At 32.7% G+C, this 26,944-nt stretch overlaps 4 protein-coding genes across 5 annotated transcripts; all 4 read left to right on the top strand.

Moving 5' to 3' along the window:
* The first annotated feature begins 178 nt into the window (after positions 1 to 178).
* Positions 179 to 11,826, top strand: Grip91 (gamma-tubulin complex component 3). Of its 2 annotated transcripts, none has more exons than XM_068772293.1 (18): positions 179 to 348; positions 565 to 731; positions 1,445 to 1,561; positions 1,949 to 2,084; positions 2,528 to 2,710; positions 3,074 to 3,156; positions 3,231 to 3,348; positions 3,870 to 4,001; positions 4,077 to 4,167; positions 4,387 to 4,541; positions 4,873 to 5,083; positions 7,092 to 7,231; positions 8,800 to 9,006; positions 9,693 to 9,910; positions 10,162 to 10,303; positions 10,866 to 10,980; positions 11,279 to 11,453; positions 11,557 to 11,826. In XM_068772293.1, the coding sequence occupies exons 1-18, from the start codon at positions 279 to 281 to the stop codon at positions 11,587 to 11,589; spliced, it is 2,493 nt and encodes an 830-aa protein (XP_068628394.1). In that variant the 5' UTR covers positions 179 to 278; the 3' UTR covers positions 11,590 to 11,826. The 2 variants fall into 2 exon arrangements, with proteins under 2 accessions (XP_068628394.1, XP_068628393.1); XM_068772292.1 differs by having other exon boundaries at positions 4,861 to 5,083.
* Positions 11,827 to 12,744: 918 nt separating this feature from the next.
* Positions 12,745 to 14,311, top strand: LOC137929740 (centrosomin-like). The gene is made up of 4 exons (XM_068772812.1): positions 12,745 to 12,989; positions 13,052 to 13,249; positions 13,468 to 13,711; positions 13,801 to 14,311. Exons 1-4 carry the CDS (start codon positions 12,846 to 12,848, stop codon positions 13,995 to 13,997), a joined length of 783 nt encoding a protein of 260 aa, XP_068628913.1. The 5' UTR covers positions 12,745 to 12,845; the 3' UTR covers positions 13,998 to 14,311.
* Positions 14,312 to 15,125: 814 nt separating this feature from the next.
* RhoL (Rho-like) lies at positions 15,126 to 23,997 on the top strand. Its single transcript, XM_068772173.1, has 5 exons — positions 15,126 to 15,529; positions 17,723 to 17,837; positions 18,667 to 18,784; positions 21,297 to 21,375; positions 23,470 to 23,997. The coding sequence occupies exons 1-5, from the start codon at positions 15,414 to 15,416 to the stop codon at positions 23,591 to 23,593; spliced, it is 552 nt and encodes a 183-aa protein (XP_068628274.1). The 5' UTR covers positions 15,126 to 15,413; the 3' UTR covers positions 23,594 to 23,997.
* A 1,081-nt stretch (positions 23,998 to 25,078) lies between these two features.
* On the top strand, positions 25,079 to 26,825 carry Cbp20 (cap binding protein 20). Its single transcript, XM_068772751.1, has 4 exons — positions 25,079 to 25,247; positions 25,353 to 25,570; positions 25,914 to 26,016; positions 26,623 to 26,825. The coding sequence occupies exons 1-4, from the start codon at positions 25,179 to 25,181 to the stop codon at positions 26,716 to 26,718; spliced, it is 486 nt and encodes a 161-aa protein (XP_068628852.1). The 5' UTR covers positions 25,079 to 25,178; the 3' UTR covers positions 26,719 to 26,825.
* Positions 26,826 to 26,944: the final 119 nt, after the last annotated feature.

Below are 26,944 nucleotides of genomic sequence, written 5' to 3'. Positions count from 1 at the left end.
AATACTTTTTAAAGAAATAAAATTATCTATTATATTTTCGAATGCTTTCTGATTTTAAAAAAAGCTCTTTCTGTTTTGTTGTTTTGTAAGTACTGCTTATGCTGTACCGTACTACATTTAGGTTGTCTTCGGCTTAAAGACAAACGATAGTTTTATCTTTGGTTTATTTAATGTCAAAACGTCTTTTAAATTGAACAATCGTTGTTTTTGTCTAATTTAGGTCTCATTGAACTAAATTTATAAAGTTTTTATATTATTAATGAAATATATAGTTGAAAATGGATACAGTCTCTAATAATTTAACTATACTGCTCCGTCAGTTATGCGAAGAATTGTCATCCGACCCAGGTTTGCTTCTTTATTCAAATAATAATTATAAGCGATTTAAGTACCTATATTATATCGTATTTTGTTTCCATAACATAAATTACATGAATTTTATTTCAGATTTTTTTAAAGACTTTATTATTAAACTTAAAAGAGGTTTATTAGTAAATTTATTTAAATTCATAATACTATCGGTGTTTTTTACTTTTGTATTTTAAAAATTTTCTATCTTTTCAGATGCAGCTTATGAATTGGCTCTTACTTATTTGTCATCGACTAATGATAAATGTCGTCCAGTTCAAGATGAAAGATTACTTTGTCAGAAAATATACAACCGTCTAGCAAATGTGTCGCTTCAAGATGCAGAAAAGTTTAACGAATCATATGTCAAACTTAAAAATTCTGTAAGTACTCCCATATATCCTCATTAAGTAAATTAATATTATTGTAATTTTTGAATAGGAAAGTGCACATAAAATTTTTCTAAAATTGTTTACATACTTGGATATAAAATAAAAAACTTATAAATTGCAAGAGATACACCATTTTAAGCAGACAATTGCAACATACATGAGATTAATTTTTCTATTTAAGTTCTTTTAAGAAAAGTGATTACTTTTTAGGGCAAAGTAAACTGTTAATGGGAGTTGTTCTTGTAATATTTTCATGTTTATGAAACCAATTTTAGTTATTTAGAAAAAATGTGTTTCAAGGCGAAACTTAAATAGATTGCTAGTAATAATGGTATACGCTGGTACACAAAGCTCTAATAATCATAAATGACCATCATGTTTTTCCATTTTTTTTAGCATTGTGTACTTGATCTATTACTAGACAAGCTTCCTTCAGTGATGATATTTCATATGGGTGGTCATGCATGAATAATGCAGCCTTAGAGAAATTTTTACAAGTTACATAAACTGTAAAAATCTTTGCATTTTAATGTTTTAATTTGATTATTGTTATGTAATGAGGGATACAACTATTTGGATAAGGTAAGTCACATAGGTATATTTTTTAGGCAAGGCTTAGGCTCATAAATGTAGGTTTTGTTCCACATTTTTTTGTACACTTTGTTCAAAATGATTTGGTTTCTAATGACATTTTTATTTTCTAGTTTATTTTAAAGCAAAGAGTGTCTATTCTGACACTTTTATCAGCCCTGTCTGAAACTTCACTACAAAAACATGAGTATACTCAACAACTATTTCCAATTCCTACGCTCACTGTTACAGTAAGTAGCAATTAATAATAAATAGCTTCTTTCATTTTTGATGACCTGTAATAAACCTAATGGCAAATTGAAGATAATATATAGTTAAATTAATTATAAATTGAATTAATTTTGAAATATTAATAATAGTATTAAAATAAACATTTTATGTTTATGGGTGTTAAAAAACCCAAACAATGTTAGGTTTGCTATTGATATTGTAAAGGTGTTGATAACAATTCAATTATTAAATATTTTCATTAAAATATATAAATGCAAATAGTTAATGTGTTTTTGATCAGCTCCACAATTTTTTTTAAATCTTACTGCTTATTTTTTATCTGTTTGCACTTTAAAAATTTTAGCTTTTCATGAGTAGTTATTACATGTTTATAATTGTTTTTGTAGAACATATGTACTGGTTCGAGTAACAGTAAAAGCACAATTGGATCAGCCTGCTGGTCAAATAATTTGCTAAAACAAGGATCAAGCCAAAGTCTTCCAGAAAATGATGGTAATGCTGGTATCATCATGCAAGCTAATGGTAATTTATTGTCACATCCATAGTCCAGTTTTGGTACATTCCGTTGATTTTTTACAACTTTGAGTGTTTTTACAGGCATGTTATTAGTATTATTTAATTTGCACTTTTTACAAATTATTGCAAAAACTTGTATAACGCATTTATGCAATTGGAATGTCCTAAGGTTGCTATTGTGAGATTGTTATCACAAGGTATACAAAAATGTAATTATTTAGAAAAATAATATTCAGCTTAATAATTCATAGTTTCAAAAGTAATGTAAAATTTCAAACTCTGGGCAGTCGCAAATAACTGGCTAAATGTTGTAAGCTGGTCTTAAAAATGATGGGACAGACTAGATTATTTCCAAGTATATCTTCAGTTAAGATGATTAACATTTTGTATTTAATATGAGTATTCTTTGTTACATTATAATAATAGTAATTATATATTTTTTAAATTAGAAAGGACAAATGAGCGAACATGTGTTCGTGAAGCTGTTTTGGCTGCAACGGGAGTTAGAGGACGTGGTGCTAGCGGAGTGTCTCGACCACTGCAAATGGTGTATTCACGTATAGCTCACTTAGGATTTCTTCATGACCGTCTCAAAGAATTCATTGATCCCTCATCTGGGTTGACGCCACAAGGTATTAAAATTATTATAAAGTAAATGAATTTACGCATTTTGTGACATTGTTTCCATTATCACACTATACTTCTGATGTTCCATTTTATTGTGAGTGATCCTGTAAACAACAAACAAATTTTGGGGCCCCGGATTCTATAAGAAAACAGCATATTTTGTAATTATAAAATTATGTGTTTTGTAGTCATACTTCAACATTATCATTTTATTGTTAACCTGATTTTGACTGTCTTGACAAAAATAGTGACTTTCTTGGATTACTTATTTTTCCTATCACCCCATTCAGGCTTGAAGTCAATTTATGAAGTATCCTATTGCTATGTTATTTCTAACTTTAATTTTAAGTCATATGTTTTCTTTTAAGGTTTAATGGGCGAAGGTTTAGTTGCGTCCATACGGGGCGAGCTAACAGAATACTACCGAAGTATAGCACTGTTGCAATCACAGGTTATACATATATTTTCTTATTATTTTGTAAATAAAATTAAAAATATTAAAACATATTTTTTTTCTATAAGCAGGTATGTGAAGGGGAAGGTGGCGGGGGTACATTGCGGCGAGTCTGCGTTTGGGCACAAGAACCTTTACATCGGCTTACATGGCTCGCCAACATTATTCATACAGCTCATCATAAGAAAGGTAACTAACCATTGGTGTTGACAGGTATGTTTCAACTGGTCACCTTTGAAAGCAATGGCTAATTAGGAACAATTTATTATTTTGCAGAGTATAATGACTGAAGAACATTAGGGTACAGTAACGCTAGATCCTTAACATAATGCAGTAAAAGTGACCAAGCATACAGGGCAGTTGATTATAGGTGTTAAAGCTTTAAAGCTTTTGTATCCATTTCCAATCATCTATTAATAAAGTGATCACACCGAAATATGCTACATTAATTGGTTTTTCTAGGGAAATGTGACCAGCCAATAGCTTCAGGCAGTACACTATTATAGTTACATTAATAATTATTTCCGAAAGTAAAGTTTTTTTGGGATAAATTAAGGTTCATTTGGTATATATTAATATATGGTAAATTAATACAAACCAAATGAACTCTACATTCACACCTTTAAAATATTTACACTTTTAATGAACCTGTATATTAAGAGAAACATTAGGATGTTACAAGCTTATTTAATTAATATTCTTTATTTCAGGAGGAGAACTCGCCTCGTGTGTTCATCGGTTTGTACGGCACGGCGACGAGCGCGTTGCGACTCTAGCCCGTCGCTTACTAACAGCTCTTACCTATCCATTGTTGCTTATGCTGACCAGATGGCTCCTGCATGGTACTGTCATTTATTTTGTAAACATTTATAAAGTGTAATATAACATTATTTAAATGTGTAACAATTATTTTTCAGGAGAAATTGATGATCCCTTTAACGAATTCTTCATAGAGAGTCGAAGTGGTGTACCAATTGATAGAATGTGGCATGATAAATACAGAGTAAGGTAATTAAAATGTATACAAAGTTACTTATTCAAAATGATAATTACAATTATTTCTAAGGTTTACATGAACATTAATCAAAAAGTAAGAATAATTTCCTACAGATTATATTATGACACATGGACCTTTATATCACGATATAAACGGTTGAAAATTGTTATAATTTCAATCATTAGAATTACAAGTTAGAAATTTAATAAAAAAATACATATATTGCATAGGGAGTGGATGGTTCCGTCGTTTATGTCGCGCGAACAAGCGGCACAGATCCTAGCGACAGGCAAGAGTGTTGTGTTCATGAGGGAAGCCTGTGCTGACGAACCGGGGCCAAGCGACCACGCGCATCATCTACAGGCACTCCTCAAACCACATTCTGGTGTGTAACACAAATACGTTTTTGTTCAATCTTTCATCTATATTTTAATAATTTTGATTCCTTTCCAATACCGAAACAAGCAATTCTATTGCAGCTGGTGTTTCCTTCTTCAACAGATTTCAGGTTATGAAACAAGCTGCTGAAGGCGCTTAACACCTCTTTACAGTAGTAGCTTGAGGGCTACTTCGAGAGGTTTTGTTAGGGACACATTAGGTGTTCCTCGGATTGGGTGGCAGAGGAGGCTCAATGGACGCTCTGACCTTGTGGTGCTAGGGATCTTTGCGTGGGATTCTAATGGATATGATTTGTTCAGTATTAGTTTCTGTTTTAGGTATGGAGGATAGCGAAGGGGAAGCGGGGAGCGCGTGGTGGGAGGCGGAAGGGCTGCGGGCAGGCGTGGCGGCGGCACACGCGGCAGCGTCGCAACGCCTACTGAGCGCGCTCATCTCACACCACCACCTCCTGGACCATTTGGCCGCTCACCGCCGCTACCTGTTGCTCGCTCAGGGCGATTTTGTACACCACCTGATGACACTGTTACAGTAAATTACATGTATCTATATACTTTATTCACAAGCCGTACAGCGGGTAGAACAAACCGCTAGGGCTTTATGGTTCTAGACCAGCAAGTGCAGCACAGTACTTGCACCAAGAAGGCGCTGAATGGAGGCCACTTCCAACCGATCCTATTGAAAATCATGCGGGAGACCTTTGTACAACATTGAATGTACTGTAATGACGATGATGATATTTATATGTACCTAGTCTAGCCATAAGTTCTGTTACAAAGAAAATATCCGATAATTTTTAAAAAATAATATTATTTTAAAGTTTTATATGTGATTATGTAGAGTGAAAAAGATATGCTAACGTACTAAACTAGTTATTTAATGTGTCCACCCTGAGCTTAAACGCACGCTTTAAGATGGTTTCTATTGGAAACTTTGTCACTGCTGCCTTCAAAGATTTCTTAAGCGACTCAATATTTGGGTGATGCTTAGAGCAGATTATGTCCTCTAGCACAGACATAATTTATAGTCCAAATGGTTTAAGTCCGGGCTAGCGGAAGGCCAGTCATCAGCCTTTATGAAGTGTGAAACATTTAGCTCAAGCCAAATTTGGGTAGTGCGCGCCTTATGACCCGGGGCTGAATCCTGTTGGAATGTCCACACTTTGTAATTGAACAAGGCATTGTTGAGAGGTTTAACCACAGCTTCTAACACGGTATCTTGATACACTTTGGCTAAAGTATTCACTCCTTTTTCGCAAAAATGGAGTTTTGTTACCCCTTGGTAGGAGACACCCCACCGAACCATGACGTAAGCTGGATGATTGCTTCGCTGAACTTTGGCAACTACCACGGAAGCTACTTTAGAGCTGTGTGTATACACTCGATCATTTTATTTGTTGTAGTGCTTCTCGATTGTAAAAAAATTATCATCGGTAAAAATAATTTTCTGTGTTTTTCGTCCGTCTAGTAACAGCTGTTTTGATCTTTTGACTCTCTTTTATTTTAGTGCCTGATCTAAGGTATGTCGTGTGTATCTCCGGTAAGCCCCTAGACCTAAGTTTTGTTTGATAATCCGAGAAAGTGCCCTCGATGGGATTCTCATTTCTCTGGAAAGAATTTTTTGCTTCCTTATGGAGTTTCGATCTTGCCTTGACTGCATTAACCGCCTACTTTGTTCGAATAGACCGCGGTTGGCCGGATATCTCACGGTCATCAACAGACATGGTTTCAGTTTACACTTGGATGGTGCGATACACAAACATTTGGCTAATCCCTAGCTTTTTCAATGTATCAAAAAATGTCGGCTGGCTCCTTACTTTGTACAGTGCAATTACTGCAAACCTATTCTTTTTAGTGCCCCACTCCATTTTCAAAACAAATAATTTCTTAACAATAAACATACAATAACGGCGAGAGAGACGTCTATTATTTATCGTAGACGCTAATGTTCGAAATTCAAATTAATGTTTTCTTTTTAATGTATGTAAACAGTCAGTAACAGAATTTATGCCTAGACTAGGTACATACATACATACATACAAGAAAAATCACAAATATGAGCAATACAAGTTTACTTGGCTTTCTTAAGTTTAATCAAAATTTTTAGCAATTTTACAATTTCTATAAAAAAATATTTACTGTTTGTCTAAAATCCTTTACTAACATTGTATTATTAAGTCATTCTAGTATATATCTCTAGGCTACAAACTGTATACAGTGCAAAGTGATTAACATGATGACTAATAAAATTATTATTGAAGTGCAGCAAATAATGCTAAAAAGTTATTGCATATTCCTTAAATTTATTTTTAATGTTGTCAAATTGTGTTAAATATGTTTTTGTAAAAAAAATTGTTTGTTCGAATTCGAAGTTTTGCATATTTTTCATTGCATTTCATTTCATTCATCATAGATTTAAATTTTGGATCAAATTAAACATCTGATTAAATTTTTTGTTATTGCATAAATTCAAACGGAGACAAATTTTTTCTGCAGATCGTTTGTGTGATTGGTATAAAACATTTTTGTTGTTACACTAGGGAGGAGTTGAACAAACCTGCAACTTCCTTGTATGTGCACAACTTAACGTGCACCCTGGAGGCAGCCGTGCGCGCCACGAACGCACAGTTCGAACCACAACACGTTCTAGCACGGCTACACGTTAATCTCTACCCTAATTGTAAGTAACTGAGCCTGCCCATGTAATATTGCCTGTGGTAGCATTTATGTCTTCATGAGAACAGAGGCATTTTAGCCAATTATCTAGACCATCTATATTCTCCATCTTCAAATTTTATGTAGAAAGCTAGTTTTAAAATTTATCGGGTTTTATATTGTTGAAAGGTCATAGAAATCTTATAATTATAGAAGTTGACGATCAAAACTATCTACTTACTACCCAATTGTCATTCCATATATTTAGGTTTATCAAATTAAAACAAAGAAAGGGATAAATCGAACAAGTAAATTATTGTTTAAGGGATAATAAAATGTGTGTAATAAGAAAAAAAACGCAACAAGGCGACTTCATTTTTCATTAAGATCCTTACCAGGGTTTTTTATTGTTCCCCCTGCTATGTACGGGGCAGGGACGTTACATTTCGGGTATAAATAATTTTGTCACATTATTTTTTCATCTTGTTTCCTTTCCTGACACATCAGTCACAATTTTTCATTCTTCATGTTTTGATCTTTTTTCACATCGCTTTACTTCCTTTACCTACATTCCTGATTAGTTTTGCTTCTTATAACAAAGTATTTTATTATATATTTATTTCGTTACTTTATTTACAACTTTAGTTTAAAATTGTATATACTTTGTATCTATTTATTTTTTCCATAATCATCTAGAGTTGACCTTATTCTAATAACATATAACTTTTGGCTTCTTGTTGACGGGTTTGCCCGACACCTTATTATAATTCTTAGTTTTGTTCTTATAGATTGTCTGCAAGGTAGTGGTACATACCTTGCAGAACCTAAGGAATACAGGGCGATATTTATCGTCGTCCACGAGCGATGTGATGCTATCCTCTTCCATTCTCCTAGCTATTTCCACCTCGAGATCACAGACAGCCGGCGATAAGGTGCTTCACGGTCTGGTCCAATTCCAGGTCACAGATGCACGAGTGACTCGCCCGTGTCCCACAAATTTTAGACCAGACACGTGTCCAGCTGATTTTTCCAGAGAACGCAATAGTCTGATACGGCTTCCGGGGAGATTTTTCTCGTGGATGCAGTCATTCCTTCTGTATACCTCCTATTTCATTTGGCAAGCGTGACCAGTCTGAGTTGTCAGTTAACGAAAGAAATAGAGCATCTCTCGTATTCCGATCTTCTCTTGCTCTACAGGACCGCGTCCTTAGTCAACTGGTCCACCTTCTTGTTGCCATCCGTGCATGGGGGATGCACTTTGACCAATACATCTTTACATCCTTCCCTTTTGCTAATGCTTCCATTATAATCTCTTTCAATCTCAACGCTAAGAGATGGAGGGTGTCAGATCTTGCGACAGTCTTAAGAGCACTTGATTGCTTGACCGCGTAACTCCGTCGCTTCCGCTAATGCCAGCAGATCTGCCTGGTATACGGTGCAGAAGCTAACTAACTTGAGCTGTAGGGTGTAGTAGCCTCAAGAAGCTTACTGGTTCCTCCAGTTCTCGGTCCTTTATTACTTGTCAGGATTTAACCAAAGATACAATAACGTTGTAGGAAATTGTGCTCCACGTAAAGTAATTGTTTGGTGCAGGCGACGGGCGCGAGGACAGCGGATGGGACGTGTTCGCGCTGCAGTACCGCGTGGACGGGCCGCTGGGCACGCTGTTCCCGGCGACGTGCGCGGCGCGCTACCGTGCACTGTTCGCGCAGCTGTGGCGCGTCAAGCGCATCGAACACGCGCTGCACCGCGCCTGGCGCGACCACATCATCCTGCACAAGCAGCTCAAGTGCATGCCCGGTGCGTGCACAAACGACACTTCGTATTTATTGTCCAATCTGTAGTTTAGTACGATAAGGCCTACAAGTGCAAACCAAACAGCTTTTATTATAATGCAGTGCCAACATCAAATCAGATCTCAGATCAATTCATACATTCATATCATACATTTATATCACACTGAATTATATATTAACTGGGTTCTTTCGTGAAAATTAACGCTGTAGTATTGGTTGGGCTGATCTACGGCACGACGCCGTGTAAAAAGTTCCTTGTGTTAGCTCTTTTTTTTATTATATTATTACTTGATTTCACATTTAATTTTAAGCTTTATTTCCCCGACGACATAGTAAAATGTGCGATAAGGTATATACAGGGAAAGAAACAAAGAAAGTTTCATAATAAACTCAAAAATCGCCACGGACCGGTCTTGCGTCCGTCCGTCTTGTGCGAGGCTTTTGCTTTACAGAGGCGTCTAGATTATTATGAAGCTTTCTTTGTTTCTTTCCCTGTATATACATGCTCATGGATTAGGATAGACGCACCATATACACCATATATATGTGGTCATTGTTGTATTCACGGTGGCATACAAATTGCTATGACATAACTACTTACGGCAAATTATTCTTGGGGTATTGTGAGTACTTATCCCGAGTTAGGCCATTATCTCACAGACAATTATATACAACTGTCATATATTACAGAGGTATGGGGTTTGATGCGTCGTGTCTCCTGCTTGCGAGCCGAAGCGTTGCGTCTATGCGGCGCCTTGCAAGAAGCGAGCTGCGTGGGCGCGGAGCCGGCGTGGGCGGAGCTGTTGGCAGCGGCGGGCAGTGGACATCACCTCGATTCACTGCTACGTCTACATCATAATGCACTCGAGAGACACTCTATACACGCCATGATACACCACACTACGCAGGTATTGCAAAACTATATACGGTGCTAAATAAACGCACGCCAAGTGTCTAGATGTGATTACAGTAGATGAAGGCTATGTCTATAACTCAAAGCACAGTTACTGTTGCTACATCAATAATGATAACTTAAAACTATTTAGACGATGTCATATCTTTAGCACCATCATCATTTTAACATTGAAAGGGGGTGATGTTGGGTAAAAGAAAATGTTAAATAGTGTTAATTGTTAACTAATAAATAATTTCTCCATAGGAGCTGCAATCATACCTTGGCAATGTTCTGAACGAAACTCTAGCACTGCGAAGTTTCGAGACTACGCTTCACACGGGCATACGCGCAGAATTAGACCGACGTGACAGTATCGAGAAATTGAAAGCTGAAAGATTTGCGAGGGGTAACTAAACAGAAAATATTTTGTCCCTGTAGCGAACTTAGCAGGCTAGTAATTCTAAAAAGAAAGTTTCAACGCTTTTAAAATATTGAGGCTTGTAAGAAGCCACTAACAAGTACACACAGTTTATAGGTGAGGTAAATTGTAGACATACAAGAAAATTGGTGAAAAGCTAATAAAAAAATCAGTAAGTACTAAATTGCACTAAGGATTACAAATGCCAAAAGCCATCCATATCTGGTAAATAGATGGCATGAATACACAATAACTTTTAAGTAACGTAAGTTTAGTAAATGACAATAAAAGTTACTTTTGAAATAATAGACAATCACCCTATATGTAAGTTCAAAGGTCTCTACCAATCAATGGTAAAAAAAATGTAACAAGCATGCATAAAGGTTATATGAAACCAGAGATAATATAACCACTTTTGAATAATTGATCCAGAAGTAATTGGGCATTTTTTACTAACAAATTCAGAAAAAAGAGATATTGAATATTTGTTGTTATATTATGATTGAAAGCTTTTAACCTGTAATATGTATGACTTTTGTATTTTTCACAGGTGAATATGCATTCACTGCCGCTGATGAAGTTCAGGATAAAGAAAAGAGAAAAATATTCCACCAATTTTTGGCCAACAGGAAGGCTGATTTAAATGTTTGGACGCGTACATACAGGTATATGAATAAAATAATAGCGTGAATCCTTTATACTAAGCTAAGTTTGAATAATTTGATAAACGTGTGATTAAATAATTTGAATTTGTTTATAATTATCATAATTATTTGACTAGATTTTGTTCAACATCTGTGTTATTTATATTAAAATTTTATTGTTTTAAAATTTATATTTTAATGTAATAATTTAAAATGAATCTCTGAAACGTTTTTTAATTTATTTGTATATTTTTTCGTTTATTAATTTTTATAGTTGGATATTAAATATTTAAAAGTTAATTGTTATGCTTGTTAACAGAGGTCACGTGTCAACATTGATTTTAAAGCTGGCTTTGCACGCGGAAGTTTCATTACAAACATTGGCATTCCGACTCGACTACAGCGACTTTTATAAACGAGGCGATGCGAAACTGCACGAACCACTTACATACCAACACAAGCGTCTTAGCGAAATTGGGCTTAATTTAGCCAAGGTAAAAATAATAATTAATTGACATATGTTTATATTTCCATCTATCGACTATGATTATTGGACGTGTTTTGTGATTTCACTAAAATAAGTAATTATTTTTACAGAGTAAACTAATAGAACGCTCAAAGAAAAAGTGACAATATGTTTTTACGGAGTCGTCAACTGCGAGCGATTGTACCCCGTGGTTACGCTTCGTATGTGCTTGGACCAATTAACTCGAATACATTTTTTATTACCTATTTTAATTTACTAGTATGCCCTAAACATGAATTATAGTTTGTTGTTAACTTTTAATATAAAAAAATGTTAGCTTAGATTGATAAGATTTTCTATGTTACAAAAATTTTAAATATAATGTACTTTTTGATATAATCTTGTTTTTATTATTTAACCCTAAAAGTTCGTTGAGACAAACTTTTGCATAAATACGCCATGTAAGCAATAAGCATTGTTATGAAATATAAAATGTTGTCAATAAATTAAAAATGTTAAATTCGATTTTTGGAGATCAAGATTACTTCCAAAAATCGAATGTGTGTATTATTAAGTTCATTAAAAATATTCTGCGTGGAATAATGTTTTCATTCCAACTCATTTTCAATAATTTTAGAGCAGGTGAATAAAGACCCCATATCATTTCTCATCAACTTTCAACGAGGCCTTTAGTCAAGAACATATTTTACGATATTGAACACAGCGAAATAACACTACATCAAGAAACAAACGAGATAAAACCAGCATATCCTAGGAGTAAATTACAAAATATATTTAATATGCACTGCAGCGGTTTGTTGGTTCCGGGTTTTACAAAAATTAATTTCAACTTTTCTTAGGCAATCATCACTTACAAATTAAATGTACCGATTTTTTTCATTACATTGTTTATAGGTAAAGCAAAAGATATTGTGTTCTTTTGTTTCGTTAAACCTGATAACTCTTTTAGTCGCCTTAATTTATTCAGGTTTTTTAAAGGTATCACCGAGATGAAATTTAAAATGAATTTATCTAATTCAATCAGTAGTATTATGAAAATATAACTACTTAGTAAAATTCTCTCTGTTATCAAATCAGAGTGAGGAAGTTCTCATAAAATAATAATCAAAATGGAATAAAACTACGAAACCCCTAGGGTTGTTAGTACTTAATACAACAACAATGGAGCCGCAAATTTAATCACGGCATCATTTAGGCAGAAGTTTACGCTCATCTTAATTTATTTTTAGACTGTTTTCTGTGCAAATTATTATCTGTGCAGTGTTTTCTTTCCTGTCGGCTATTTCATTTCCGTTGAATTTGGTTTAAGTTATAACAATTAATAAATTAACTTCATTATAAAACTATAACTAATTCCTTTGTTTTATTTAAGAAAAAATAATCATTTGTTATTAACTAAATGGCTTCAGAAAGTGAATTTGAAAATATAGACTTAGACGAAGAAGTTAAGGAACTTCTGGAGAACTATAAGTATAAAAGAGCAACATTGTATGAACCGTGCACAATTAAGAATTTTAAAGAATGTTTAATAGGAATAAGTGAGGTAAGTGTTATTTACTTAATAAATTTTATTGAGAGCACTTTAATAATTATTGCGTTTTTCAGGAACTCGGACTATTGAATATCAAGTACACATTTAATCCACATTTAGATGTTGAAAGAGAAACTCTGACAACAGAAGCTTTAGTAAGGGTTATTAATTCAGTTTGGATTTTATTACAAAACCATAAGAATATAAGAGAAAAAGCGGAAACATTAGCAGAGCGTAATCATATTCTGGAAAGTTGTAATAAACAGTTAAATGTAAGTGACAAAGAACGCCTTCTTTTAATTATTTGGTGGGTAGAGAATACATGATTACTAAATAACAAAAACTAGTTATATTATTGTCATTACATAAACAAATGTAAGTTAAATGTTATATTAGCCAAATTATTTAAACACATGTTGTACACATGTACATCCTTAAACATGTAAGATATTTTTAAAAGTTTTTGGAATAATTTAAATTGTTATTACAGGGAGTTGTGCGTGGATTAAAAGAAAAGATTAACATAGAGAAAAACGAATCAAAAGCTTGTGTAGCATCTGCTCAAAGGGTTTCGGATCAGTCTTCAGAGATTTACCAAAAATTGTTAGAGACCCGCTCTAAACTAACACAGTTAACAAAACAGAAGGAGACAAATGAAAAATCTTTACAAAATAAAATAACTAAGCTACAATTAGAAAATAACAAATTGATGGATAAGTTAAGAAATAAATCTGGTAAAGTTTCCTTTTATTTTGATCCATCTATATAGATGATGACTCCTTATGAATATTTTTATAAACATTTTGTATGTATTAATTTTTAGGCTCATATTCACCTTGTTCAGAAGTATGTGATGCCTCAATCACATTAATAAAGGACCGCGAGAAAAAACAACGGAAAATAATAGCAACACTTCAAGCTAATAATCATGATTTATTAAGAGAAGTGCTTACTTTAAAAGAAGATTTAATATTGGAAGGACTCCAAGATATTAACATTGACAATAAAAATAGAAAATAGGCCTCATTTCCTTGTACTTGTGTTTTGTAATGTCCTTTAAAATATTTGTTTTAAATCATAACATTTTTCATGTACTTATATTTTGTTACATAATTACTTAAGTAATGTGATAAAAAAATGTTACCTCATATTTATTAAAATTTCCAACAAGTTCTGTTTCAATATACAGTTTTGTATGGCCAAAATAAGAAAAACATTTTGATTTTGATATTTTCATGGCCCTCATATTTCACAACCTAAAAAATCTTGATAGTATGATTAATTAAGCATCATTTTATTATAATAAGTAATTCATATAAAGACTATACAGAACATTTTTGGTAATGAAAATAATATCGCTAAACTCTCACTTATTAATTATAATAATTGTGAATCTTTGATAATTAAATATTTACTATTAACATCTTGTTTTATTATTGTAATAAAATAATATTTATTTTAGTTATGTTAATTTGTTTATTATGATCTGTCATTGCTTTCTTGCCGTAGAGTGAAATTCTTTACTATGTCAGCTTAAGTTAAACTGTAAAAAGTGGTAAAAATTTAGCGTAAATAATTGCATCTTCCTTAAAATTACCTGATCAATGTTACTCATGAATAGTCTTCAATATTTCAAATGTGGTTAAAGAGTGATATTTCTTCAATCAACACATTAACTCTTCTTAATCTCTAAAAGATTCCTAATGATAAAAGCAAATTAAATGTATGATTAAAACGATTAAAAACAAATCAGTTATATTCAAAATATGTAAACATTGTGATAGTGTCTTATCTTATTCTCGTTTGCAACTTAAAGGCTTTCAGTTCAAATAAAAAAAAAATTAACCCACAACTATATATCACAGAACGTACTTATAAACTATTGTACTATCAGGTTTAATAAATATTTTTGTACTACTCTTACGCATATTTACAAGCTGGTTGCATTAATATTCAAGCTTAATAATATTGTCTTATTGACGTCGATGTCTTTAGCTTATTTGGATGATTGTTTGGTTCGGTATCGTACACAGAATTACTGACGCATTGAAAGCAATGAGACTCGCAGTAGCTACTTATCCGCAGACTAAACAGTATCGTAATGGCGACAGACGTCGCCTCGCTGTGACCAACCATAATTGAATGACTCCCACTATATCTGTCATCACTCCGCATTCAACCTCGTTAGCAAGCGCGCGCGCATGCGTTCGTTTCAATTAAAATTGCCGCGTTATCACAAATGTATCTTAAAATGATAAGATCATTACATCACTAAATGATAAGAATCCTCAAGGACCGATTCGTCTTACCAGTGAACAAGTATCGTTAATATTCGATATGAGTTGGCAGTAGTGAAATCAGTGTGTAACAATAGACATTATTATTTAATAGCGTGAATTGTGTGCGTTGATTTAGTTATATGTTGTGAATTGTAACATGGGGACGACCAGGAGACTAAAGATAACTGTGGTCGGGGATGGTATGGTCGGCAAAACTTGCCTGCTCTATGTATATACTCGCAACGAATTTCCTGAGGAATATGTACCTACAGTGTAAGTAGATATTTTAACTCGGGCTTAACTTGCAGGTGTGGCTACTGAGGTCAATGGGTTGACCGCTGTGCGGTGTCGTGCGTAACTAAATTAGTGTCTTAAAAGTGATATAGATACATCTTTACTTCGCTTTAGAACGCAGACCCGCACATGTATATATATATATATATATATATATATATATATGTGTATATATATACATATACATATATAAAAAATATTATCTACTAATGACACGGTCAAGAAACTCCCAACATTACTATTGATACAAATTTATTTGTCAACTAATCTTTACCGATAAATTGATTTGTTATCACAATGTAAATTGACAAAAACAAAACATTTCCCTTTTACAATAATTAATTATGGTAATTTAAATAGAAGTTCAAATTGTGTTAACGGAGTATTTAAGTTTAGATAACACCGGAAACACTAAGCGGCACCGGCATCAAGTGTGTATGCTAATAAAAACTTGAAACGTTCGTCGTCTCAACCAACAGCATTTTTCAATTTGACAAAACTGATGTCCTATTATTTCATTAAATGGACTTTGAAGGAGGCACACAATGAGTAACTTTTTAGTTTCCGTCATCGTTAATACCGCAAACTTTATGTATACTACAGGGTGTCAGTAGGATGAGTCATCAATGACTAAATAATTGTACACAAAATGCCCTTATATTATTCATAAATAAACTATTTTACGTATTCTAATAAATGAAAAATAACAAATTTTTGGGATTTGGGATGGAAGCCCTTTGGCAAAGGTTAGTTGACCATTGCGGCGTGAATTATCTTATTGCGGCGCTTTAACTAGGGAATTAACCGATTTAATAAAACCGAAGTCTCAAAATGTGGAGTGAAACGAGATCCAACGTAAAAATTTTATGTTTAAGATCTTATAGCATGGTCTAGTTAAGAACAGGTTGTATGCCTCACCATCCAGTGTACACCACGTCTTTTGCCGTTATTTTTGGTATAAAAATGTGACGATAATTTGGCAAATATTATGTATTTTTTTCGTTTTATTATCCCGTAATTGATATTTGATAATTGAATTTTTAACAGTCGCACAATTATCTTCAGACATAGTTTGCTCATGTTGTTGCATAAATTAAACTGAATTTACGACAATATGCAGTAAATGATTATGTTCCTTCATATAGACATAGCCATAGCCTTTCGACCAATTTATTATAAACACAATCGATTGTAGCATATTTTCCTGTGTCCAAGTAGTGCACTTGTTATTGTATTGTTACTCATCGTGTATTACAAAGGTGCAATATTTATAAAGTCAAATGTACATCGCGGCATTGTTGTATTGTGAACCGTCGCCGTTTCCTCCTTAAGAAACTTTGCCTGCGTCCGGACTTCCTCGCTGCCCATCTCTGTAGCCAATTTTATGCCGCATACTGTATTAAATTTATGGAACAATTGATTCGTGAATAATTATTTCACGCGTACTTAACTATTTGCTGTCCAATATTTTATCATCAAAAAATTGTAAATTGTAAAATAACTAATGCGTATCATAGATAATAAGTGAAAAGTCCCGTTTTTAACAGTGTCTTACTACTCATGATTTTTATATACAAAATACTGTCCAACACCTTATCCGTGCACATCCCGTTGAGCCGTAAGACTAGACCAGTAATTTAACTAGCGCCTCCTCTTTCAAACCTAAACACACCGCTACTAAACTACTGTTTGATAGTATACGAGTTCTCTTATACTGACACTACAGTGGTACTGTTCAAGACCCATGAACTACAATTGATTTTTGCAAAAAATCCATCAGAGTTTTTCTTGCGTTCTATTTAGACTTGGGTATACTAGGAACCTTCTTTCGTATCTTTAAGTTGAAGGATGCCATTTTATTAGATCTAAGTTTGTTTCTGGTTATATTCCCTACAGGAGTAATCACTGTCAATGATCCTTAGTGGATAATAATTATATTAATTAAATAACGATTAACAAAATATAACGTGCGCTTATAGATTTTGGCTCTCTCGCTTGGGCAGATGAAAGAAATATGCACCTTGTAACTTTATGCGCCTACGCGGCTTTGGGTTATAGTTAACAAGTCCTTCAAAAAAAAAAAAACGTGTCGATTATTATAGGTCCTGGGTATGAGAAACTTTGTTGGTTTATTTTGCTATTTATATATGAATGATAGATTGTTTTATTTAGATTTGACAATTACGTGGGGCATATCACCGTGGATAACGTGGAGGTGGAGATGGCGCTTTGGGACACAGCAGGACAAGAGGACTACGAAAGGCTGAGGCCCTTGTCATATAATAATGTGAGTAATTAACGGCCACCTGGGTTTTTACCGAATGACGTTTACCAAATGGTATACGGTCTCCAGAAACGGTGCGGGATTGCTTGAAATTTTACAGTCTCCTGAGCAAGAGCTCATTTGCACTCTTCACTTTGTGATATATGATACCATAGGTTGGCAATCACTGATGCATGCTTGCGATCTCTCTTTACTAGCCAAGTGTATTTGTCTTTCGAATGTTTCTTCTGTACTTTTAACAAAAGTTGTTATCTATGAAAAAAAGACGGCATAATTTACGCATAAATTTTATTAAAATTTCTTTGAAAATTTATGACAACATCTGTAAATTCAACTAATGTAAAAGTGTAAGTAAAATCATCGAATTAAGGCTGGGGAGAGAGCTTATCGTTCAAAAATAAGATTCTGATCTCAGTTAGAAACTCTAAAACTGTTGCCGCATTACGAGCTTTTTAAAAGTGTTTTAGTGTCGTAACTTGTCAAAATTTCAGTTATTTATTTTGTAACTTGAAAGGAATGTAATTCTATGTCATTATCCTTTTGCGTCTTTTTGTTTTGTGTATTCTTCCGTGTACCACTATTTTAGGTTAAAGTTGCGAAAAGTATGTCTTTAAACTTCGTAGTAAACCACTTAATTGTAAGAGTAAATATTTTTAATAAAAGCTTTAAACACTTATATAATATAAATTATATTTTTTGTAAATTACATAATACTGTTACATGGCTAGTACAAAATTAAAATATTCCAAATATTTCAATGAGTGTATGTAAGAATATATGACGAATATTGTAAGTCGGACAATTAACAGTTAAATAATTTTATAAATTGCAGACGAACTGTTTTCTGGTGTGCTACTCAGTCGGAAGCCGGTCATCGTACGAAAATGTAATCCACAAGTGGTATCCTGAGTTAAAACATTTTAGTGCCTCCGTACCAATTGTGTTAGTAGGTAAGTAAATTTACCACTTGAAATGATTTAGCTAATTTAACAAATAATTACGAACAGTGATGAGACATAGACTGAATTAGTTTTTTTTTTTATAATACGATAATCAATACTTACTGTTTATTAAGCCCTTAATGAGTTCTTTATAATAATTTTTAATAAAAAGTTATTAGTAAAATGAACTTAATTTAGTCTATGATTTTTTTTAATACATCGATTTTAAGACTATTATAATAAAATTTAAAGACACATTGTGTAGAAACATAATGTAACATATTATTATATACATTTACTAACGATAAGTAATTGTTATACTTCAACGTAATTTGTGCGAGTTGGGTTAATGAGGATGTATTTAATTATAAGGACTTTCAGAGTTTCTATTTCAGTGCTTTGTCACACTTATAATTCTCTCTGTTGTTTGCAGTTTCATTCAAGTTTACAAATTACACTAAATTAACTTTTGCTAAATGGTGTTGGCAAAATTTGTTAGTGCATATTATTAAAATTTCGACGCAATAATTCTTAATTGAAGATTAGTACAATTGTTACTATACACTATCAAAAAACGTTAATTTACACTGTAACTATCCTGTAGGTTAAAAATGCATAGGAAAAAATAAGGTTAATGTTGTAATGACTCATAAGCATCGTGTTTTGCTCAGACAGTTACCTACGACACTATATCGCAGATTAGGTTATTTTATCACCTAACCGTTAAATTTGTCAATAATCTCACTGCGCTTGTCATGGTTGACATGGTGTGCGATAAAAAATTATAATATATTTTTATATATGTATAGGTACTCTCTTGTATAAGTGGAAAGGTTTAAATCTTTTATTTTCGCGGATTTGTTTTAGCCTAATTCTAATATGCCTCGTCATTAAAACAAGACAAGATAGATTATGTATTTGACGTTCTTATCAAAACTCTTAACTTGTATGGACTTAAAAAATGTATTCCATTTTGACTATTTTTAGTAATGTTAAACCAATTAATGTATATAAGAATTTTTGTATATTTAAATTCATAAAATAGGTTTTTGCATTGAAATGTTGTAGACAAACCTGCATACCATAGATAAATCAACTAATATTGGAAGATACTTGGAACTTATTTCCTGTTTACCTTGATCAATAAACTAGCAGTGGACATGACGCGTATTGTTCACAGCCTAAATCTGTGTCAATTTGACGTCATTTGCTTACATTATAAAATTCAATCACACAACATGACGCTTTGTAATGTATTGTAATATGTTCTATGGATATCGGTTGTAAATACGCGTGCATCATCCTTCTGTTAAAAGAGGGATTTTCTGACTCGTAATATTGTTTCCTTAGCTCGTTTATTGTAAAAGGAAATTGTAGTACTTGTAAATCAATTATTTATTTAATTAGAAAGGAAAATTGTGTACCGAACATGTTTACAAATTTTTAATTTGGTAAAAGAATTTCATATTTTTGTATAAATGCTTTAATTTAATACAATTTGCTGGCTTTGCATCGGTTTTGCAAACAAAAAAGTCATGCTCGATTATAATATTATGTAACGACCTGAGCCAAGGTGCCCGAAGGAGCATAGTTATTTATTAACTGAAAATGAAGTTTAAACTAAGCGCTCTCTTCCATCTCAAACTCGCGGAATCTGTATATGCCAACGATGTAACAGTGACTTTTGTTCACATAAAAACAAAAAAAATATATATAAAGCCGCTCGAAGAAGCGGCTATAAAATGAAGATTCGATATCAGTTGTATATTTTTAGCTACCTTCTGTTCGTAGTTAATTCTAGCAAATTCCTATTAGGCGATCACGTTTAACTGGTTCATAATTATCCCGGATCATCAGAACCATGTATGGATAGCGTGCAAGATCAACTAAAGCTTGACGCTGTGATCAACCACGGCTTGTATTAACAAGTCTATAAAATGAAATTTGTAACGAGATATCTATGGAATTTCCTATATGTATTGCGTGATGACATACTTAAATCATAATTTTGATTATGCTCATAATGTAATACTTTTAAAGAATATAAAAATAAACCAAAAAATCCTTTGAATTTTCTTTTTAAATTTTTGTCTCGATATCATTGTTTTTTGCGTAGTCTTCTTGTTTGTCTCTATGCTAACGCTACATAGGATTACATTGCAGTTTAAAAAATAGATACGACGGGAGTATTTATTTCATATCGTGTCGTAATATATGAATATAACAATCTAAATCTAATAACGCTTATGTTATGCGTTACGTACACACAAACATTCATAATATAATATTTATAAATAGAACTAATTTATTAAAATCTCATTTAACGTTACGTGATTACGGATAGGATATCAATGGATCGCTCTGAATTTCGCAATAATTTATGTTATTACCAACAGATTGAGACGTCTTGACTGTTTTCGGAAGGAATATCACAGTATTGACAAAACTGGAAAAATGGAAAAAAAATATTGACGATAATTATAAAACAGTTTAAAAATTTTATGACGCATTTATTTTTCAGCCACCAAAATAGACTTGAAGTCATCAGGAAAAGCGGTTATTACGACGCAAGAGGGGAAAAAGTTAAAGAGGAAAATACGGTGAGATTATACTAACACGTATAAGTAATTCGTTTTTTTAGTTAAAGACAAAATATTGTTACTACTTAAAGTTTAATCCAAACACGTTGTTGTATATCTAGTCTAGCCATAAATTCTGTTACTGGCTGTTTACGTGCATTTAAAAAAAAAAAATTAATTTGAAAACATTAATTTGAATTTCGAACATTAGCTTCTACGTTATAAAAATATATTTCTTTCCATCCATCATTGAATATATTTTTTAAGAAATGTTCCACACTTCATAAAGGCTGATGATTGGCCTTCGGCTAGTCCGGACATAAACCATTTGGACTATAAATTGTGGTCTGTGCTGGAGAACATGATCTGCTCTAAGCATCACCCAAATATTGAGTCGCTTAAGAAATCTTTGAAGGCAGCAGTGACAAAGTTTCCAATGGAAACCGTTTGTAAATCCATCGACGCATGGCCCGACCATCTAAAAGCGTGCGTTTAAGCTCAGGGTGGACACATTAAATAACTAGTTTAGTACGTCAGCATATCTTATTTACTCTACATAATCACATATAGAACTTGAAAATAATATTATTTTTAAGAAATTATCGGATATTTTCTTTGTAACAGAACTTATGGTTAGACTAGGCAGATTAAAAGAACTCAAAGAAAGAACAGTATTACCTCATGTTATGCGACATGTAGTTTATAATTTACGTTAATGACAAATATTGGACAATTGCATTAATTCTTTAATGAAAATGTACATAATCTATGGCATAAGTTAAATGAAGTGACGAGAGCTATCGCACGCGTACGCTGCCAGCGTGTTATCGTGTCGTATTATCACCAGCTGATAATACTTAAATGTGGTAGTACTGCAGCGACAACATAACTCGCAATTCACAGTAAATTATAAATAAACAATGGCCACTAAACTTCGTAACTTTCTATGTATTTGTCTCTGTGGCTCGCACATTCGGAAGATGACACATCTTATTCAAACAAATTATCAAAGCACTCTAAAGACCTAAGAGTATAGACATATTATGATTAAGTAACTATTATGATGATGTAGTAACGTTATTTATCATCATCATTTCAGTCGTAAGACGTCGGACGGAAATCTATAAAGTAGACCTACTTGACATAGGTCTACTTCATAGATTTCCAAAAAATCGGATAAAGGCAGCCTACATCTGGCGTCTTCCAACCACCTTAACAAATTTGTCTCTTCACCTTATGGGTGGACGACCTACGCTGCACTTGTCAGTCCGTTGTTTCCACTTCAGAATTTGATGGCCGCAGCGGCCATCTGTTCTGCCAGCTATGTGGCCTGCTTATTGCCACTTTAACCTGGCAATCCGGTGGGCCACCTTGGTCACTTTTGTTTGTCTACGGAGTCGACATTCCTGTTTCGATCTTATGGAGAAATCCCGACCATAGCCCATGACTCGCTGTGAGACTGTGAACTTGCCAATGAGGATCGAAGTATAGATAAATTAACATCACTTCTAAATGATAAAATAGGGTACCAAAGAGACCTAAATAGTCACGACTGCAATTTCATAGAAGGCTTATATGATGAGTGCAGACGAACACGGTGAGGCTGGGTTTACATCGGCAGGTGTCAGATAAAGATTAAATGAAATCCTGGTAATGGTAATATGGTGGTTACGTTTTCTAAACTGGACTTTTTCCTGTTAAATTTATAGTAAATTTGAAAACCGCAAAGCTGAGGCAGTAGTGAGAGGTATAACAGCAAAATTTCTTCATAACCTGCTGAAGGATCGCCTGTCAAGAGCGAACATCAGCTCATTTCTTGAACGGGCATCAATTAAAATTTGATTAGGTAGATAGACTGGTCTAGTCGGGGAAGGTAAACGCTTTTACATTGCCAGGAAGTATCCTTAAACCTAAGAATCTAAGGTCGTTAGTACCGAGTACTGTACCTGGCTCTGACAAATCCATAAAATCGTAAGAACTTACGTCATAAATTGATGAAAACTATGCTGCAACTTTGACGTAATTACCATCCTATGCAAATCCTGGTCCATGACAGTATTTATGAGATGGAATATACGAATATATTTACATACTAATAACAGTAAACTTTTTCAGAGCCGCCCAACTCGTGGAGTGTTCAGCTCTAGAGCGAGTTAACATGAATGAAGTTTTTGAGGAAGCTGTGCGTGCCGCTCTTCGCAAGAAGCCTGTCCATAAACGCACCTGCCAATACCTTTGAGCATCGACAGATATTACGAAAGCTTTATCTTCTTTGTGAAATAAGTGATTAAATAATTTGCATGAATTCTGACGAAACTTATGCACGAAGATATTAGAGAATGTTTGTTCAGAATATTTTTTCACGTTATTATAAATAACGCTTAAAAATAATTTTAAAGCAAATTAATATTTATACAATGTACAGATCAATGCAAATCGTGAAACTTCCTAATACTTCAGTCGCTACAAGATTGGAAAGTAAATAGCGAATATGATCATACTTTGCAAAAATGTAAATAAATAGTTTAAAGAGTATTATTTAACGTGGTATTACTTTAAAAATATTAAGGAGATAATCTATTACATAGGTACCTTATTATTTATATTCTTTAAGTACTTATGGTCCCCGCTGTAAATTATTGAATAATAAATGAACACTTAAAATGGATTTGTAGTATTATTATAAAAAAGAGTGTTAAAATACTACCTCACAGTATTCGTCGGAACTGACAAGAATATCTTATCTGTTTATTAAGCCTTAATGTGAAACAATAAAATGTAACAACTTGAAAAATTTATACAAAATTTCAAAATTAATTTCAGTTTGAATTGTTAAAATTGTGACCTATGGAAATTAATTTTTAAATAAATTATTTCATATGAAATCTGATCAGTCGTATAGTACTTTTAGTAGTATACGTGTAGTAGTACTTTTATTTAAATAGTACTGCTAGTAGTTAAGTAGTCGACAATCCTATCTACGAGTGTCATGAATATTATTCAACATGATTCAATTTAACCATGTTTCATAAATTATTTCTCAAAATTCATTCAATACAAATCAAATTTACTTACGCATCAGGTTAATAATATACAATCATCATACAGCGGCAATAATACTCCACAGGAAGGCGATCACCCATACCCCTCATTTTCGGCAGAAAATTCACGTTTGTGTCACACCTATCTAAATATTAATAAAAAATAAAATATTCAACTTAAACTAAATATTCAGATTGTCAAACTGCATCATTATATATGAAAAAAGTTATCGGAAATTAAAAATCAAGACGTTTTTTAACGAAATTTGTCGAAAGTCGAAAGTCGAAATTTGTAGCGAAAATAATTAAATAAAAACTATCACACAAAGTTAAATTTTATCTAGATATAGCATAGAAGCACATATTTAAGATTTTATTATGTTTATAACTAAAATGCTTCCTTGTTAATTTATTTCAATTGTTTTAAAAGGAAAAAAGGGACGAGTTGACAATCTAGTAATTTTGCAAATCTAGTTTGACAGCATCCATAAAACATGAGTATTGTCAAATATTAATAAATAAATTACATAAAATGTAAAAACTAATACATCAAAATCTTTTTAATAAATACTTGCCCCGTACGAAATTATAAAAATTATGAATCGTATGACCACCACATCTTTGCTTTTCTCTTTAGCAGAAACAAAGAAAAAACGTCACTTGTATTTGTTATGTCAAGTAGTTTCAGAGTTTACGTGCATTTCTTTTCGTTCCACGAATATCATTTGTGATAAAACATTTTTAAAGTTATTACCTGTATTAAGTATATTGACATAATTAATTATGAAACGCAGCTACGATTCTATGAATTCTTCAATAGAAATAAGTTCTTACCGTGACCAACATTTTAAGGTAAACAGTAATTGAAACTTGTCAATAAAGATTTGTATAAACGAGTATATACAAATCCTTATTAACAATTTATTGGGCAATGTACTTCATTATCAGTTATTTCAGGGGTCTCGAAATGAACAAGAAAAACTACTACGAATGTCATCGACATTATACATAGGTAACTTGTCATTCTATACAACAGAAGAACAAATTTACGAATTATTTATGCGCTGTGGTGAATTACGAAGAGTTATTATGGGTTTAGACAAATACAAAAAGACTCCGTGCGGTTTCTGTTTTGTAGAATATTATGCTAGAGCAGATGCTGAAAATTGTATGAGGTAAGTAAATATTTTTTATAAGTCCAAGTCTTTTAATTAAAAAAATATTAATGTGGGTTACAGGAACAATAGCCTTAACAGTTATAACCTGCTCAGAAGGAGTAAGCTCAAGCAAATGCAGCATATTCTTTCCATACTATGTGCAAGCTTGTGTTAAATAAGAAAGATTCAATTTAAAATTTATTTTAAATTAGTCAACCTTCTTTGGACATGCAAGATGGATATAATCCTTTGCATTTTTTTTTGACTGGCTTTTTCTAAATCGAAATTTGGAATGTTAAAAGACTAGGAATATCTCTGAAATGATAGCATATATAAATTGATTTCATAATTTTTATTACAGATATATCAATGGTACTAGATTAGACGACAGAATTATAAGATGTGATTGGGATGCAGGTTTTATTGAGGGTAGACAATATGGACGTGGAAAAACAGGTGGACAGGTAAAACTGTTAATAAACTTTTAAAACTGGATGTATTATTTTCCATGATATTTATTATAGTAAAATTTTCCTAGATATTATTGTACTTTATACATTGTCAACAGTAAGATCATAACTACTACTTTTATCATAATTTTTTAATATATTATAAATAAAAGGATATATAGACAGAAATATTCAATACTATAGAAAGATTTTAAATTTAACATGCCGCACTTTTTCTATGTAATAAAAGTGAATGTGTTAATAATGATAGTAAAACCATAATAAGGTTATACAGACAAATACTATGTGTATTGTATGCAATGTAACATGACCCTCTTACAAATAAAAAGAAAAATATTGTAAATTGGTACCAATTTTAGTACCAAAAATCTGAGCTATTTGACTTCCCCCATTTTCAGGCTCTCACTTTACAGATTCCAACATAGGTTATCAAGTATGTAGGAGGAACCTTGTGTTTGAAGTATTAGTATTGAACTTATCACAAGGATATATTAATAATATAATCAAATGTCAGGTGGATGTCCAAATATCACTCATGTTTATACTTACTAAAAGGATGTATGTGGTGGCAACGGTGATGAAAATATGTTTGTTTTTTAGGTCCGAGATGAGTACAGAACAGACTATGATGGTGGCAGAGGAGGTTATGGTAAAATAATAGCTCAAAAGATAACTCCAAACACATTAGAGCGCTGACACTTGAGACTTATTGAAGATGATCTATTCTTATATGATTAATTAATTGATGTATGCCAACACATTCAACACAAGCTGGAAATGATATTAAATACATTTTTATAAAGAACCTCTTTTATTTGCACTAGTAACTGAAACATCATTCATTACCATAGAAATATTTTTATTTATTGTTTTATAGCATTTTTATTTAGGTAATCCATTCATTCCTATGACATTTTGAAAA

The sequence above is a fragment of the Battus philenor genome, unplaced genomic scaffold (assembly GCF_028537555.1).
Source record: "Battus philenor isolate CCGP_79_NKW_IND1 unplaced genomic scaffold, ilBatPhil1.0.hap1 SCAF_5, whole genome shotgun sequence".
In the NCBI taxonomy this organism is placed as follows: Eukaryota; Metazoa; Arthropoda; class Insecta; order Lepidoptera; family Papilionidae; genus Battus; species Battus philenor.
The sequence above is the reverse complement of the archived record's forward strand: the minus strand, read 5'-3'. Positions and strand labels throughout refer to the sequence as shown.

What these genes read in the sequence shown, in the direction of transcription:
- LOC137929740 (XM_068772812.1), top strand. Translation starts at nt 12,846, where the DNA reads ATGGCTTCAGAAAGTGAATTTGAAAATATAGACTTAGACGAAGAAGTT. An exon ending in GTTGTAATAAACAGTTAAAT is followed by an intron (nt 13,250 to 13,467) that starts GTAAGTGACAAA and finishes TTGTTATTACAG; the next exon opens with GGAGTTGTGCGTGGATTAAA. An exon ending in TAAGTTAAGAAATAAATCTG is followed by an intron (nt 13,712 to 13,800) that starts GTAAAGTTTCCT and finishes ATTAATTTTTAG; the next exon opens with GCTCATATTCACCTTGTTCA.
- Grip91 (XM_068772292.1), top strand. Translation starts at nt 279, where the DNA reads ATGGATACAGTCTCTAATAATTTAACTATACTGCTCCGTCAGTTATGC. An exon ending in TAGCACTGTTGCAATCACAG is followed by an intron (nt 3,157 to 3,230) that starts GTTATACATATA and finishes TTCTATAAGCAG; the next exon opens with GTATGTGAAGGGGAAGGTGG. An exon ending in GCAGCTCAAGTGCATGCCCG is followed by an intron (nt 9,007 to 9,692) that starts GTGCGTGCACAA and finishes CATATATTACAG; the next exon opens with AGGTATGGGGTTTGATGCGT.
- RhoL (XM_068772173.1), top strand. Translation starts at nt 15,414, where the DNA reads ATGGGGACGACCAGGAGACTAAAGATAACTGTGGTCGGGGATGGTATG. An exon ending in GAGGAATATGTACCTACAGT is followed by an intron (nt 15,530 to 17,722) that starts GTAAGTAGATAT and finishes TGTTTTATTTAG; the next exon opens with ATTTGACAATTACGTGGGGC. An exon ending in AAGTTAAAGAGGAAAATACG is followed by an intron (nt 21,376 to 23,469) that starts GTGAGATTATAC and finishes AAACTTTTTCAG; the next exon opens with AGCCGCCCAACTCGTGGAGT.
- Cbp20 (XM_068772751.1), top strand. Translation starts at nt 25,179, where the DNA reads ATGAAACGCAGCTACGATTCTATGAATTCTTCAATAGAAATAAGTTCT. An exon ending in ACCGTGACCAACATTTTAAG is followed by an intron (nt 25,248 to 25,352) that starts GTAAACAGTAAT and finishes CAGTTATTTCAG; the next exon opens with GGGTCTCGAAATGAACAAGA. An exon ending in GTGGAAAAACAGGTGGACAG is followed by an intron (nt 26,017 to 26,622) that starts GTAAAACTGTTA and finishes TTTGTTTTTTAG; the next exon opens with GTCCGAGATGAGTACAGAAC.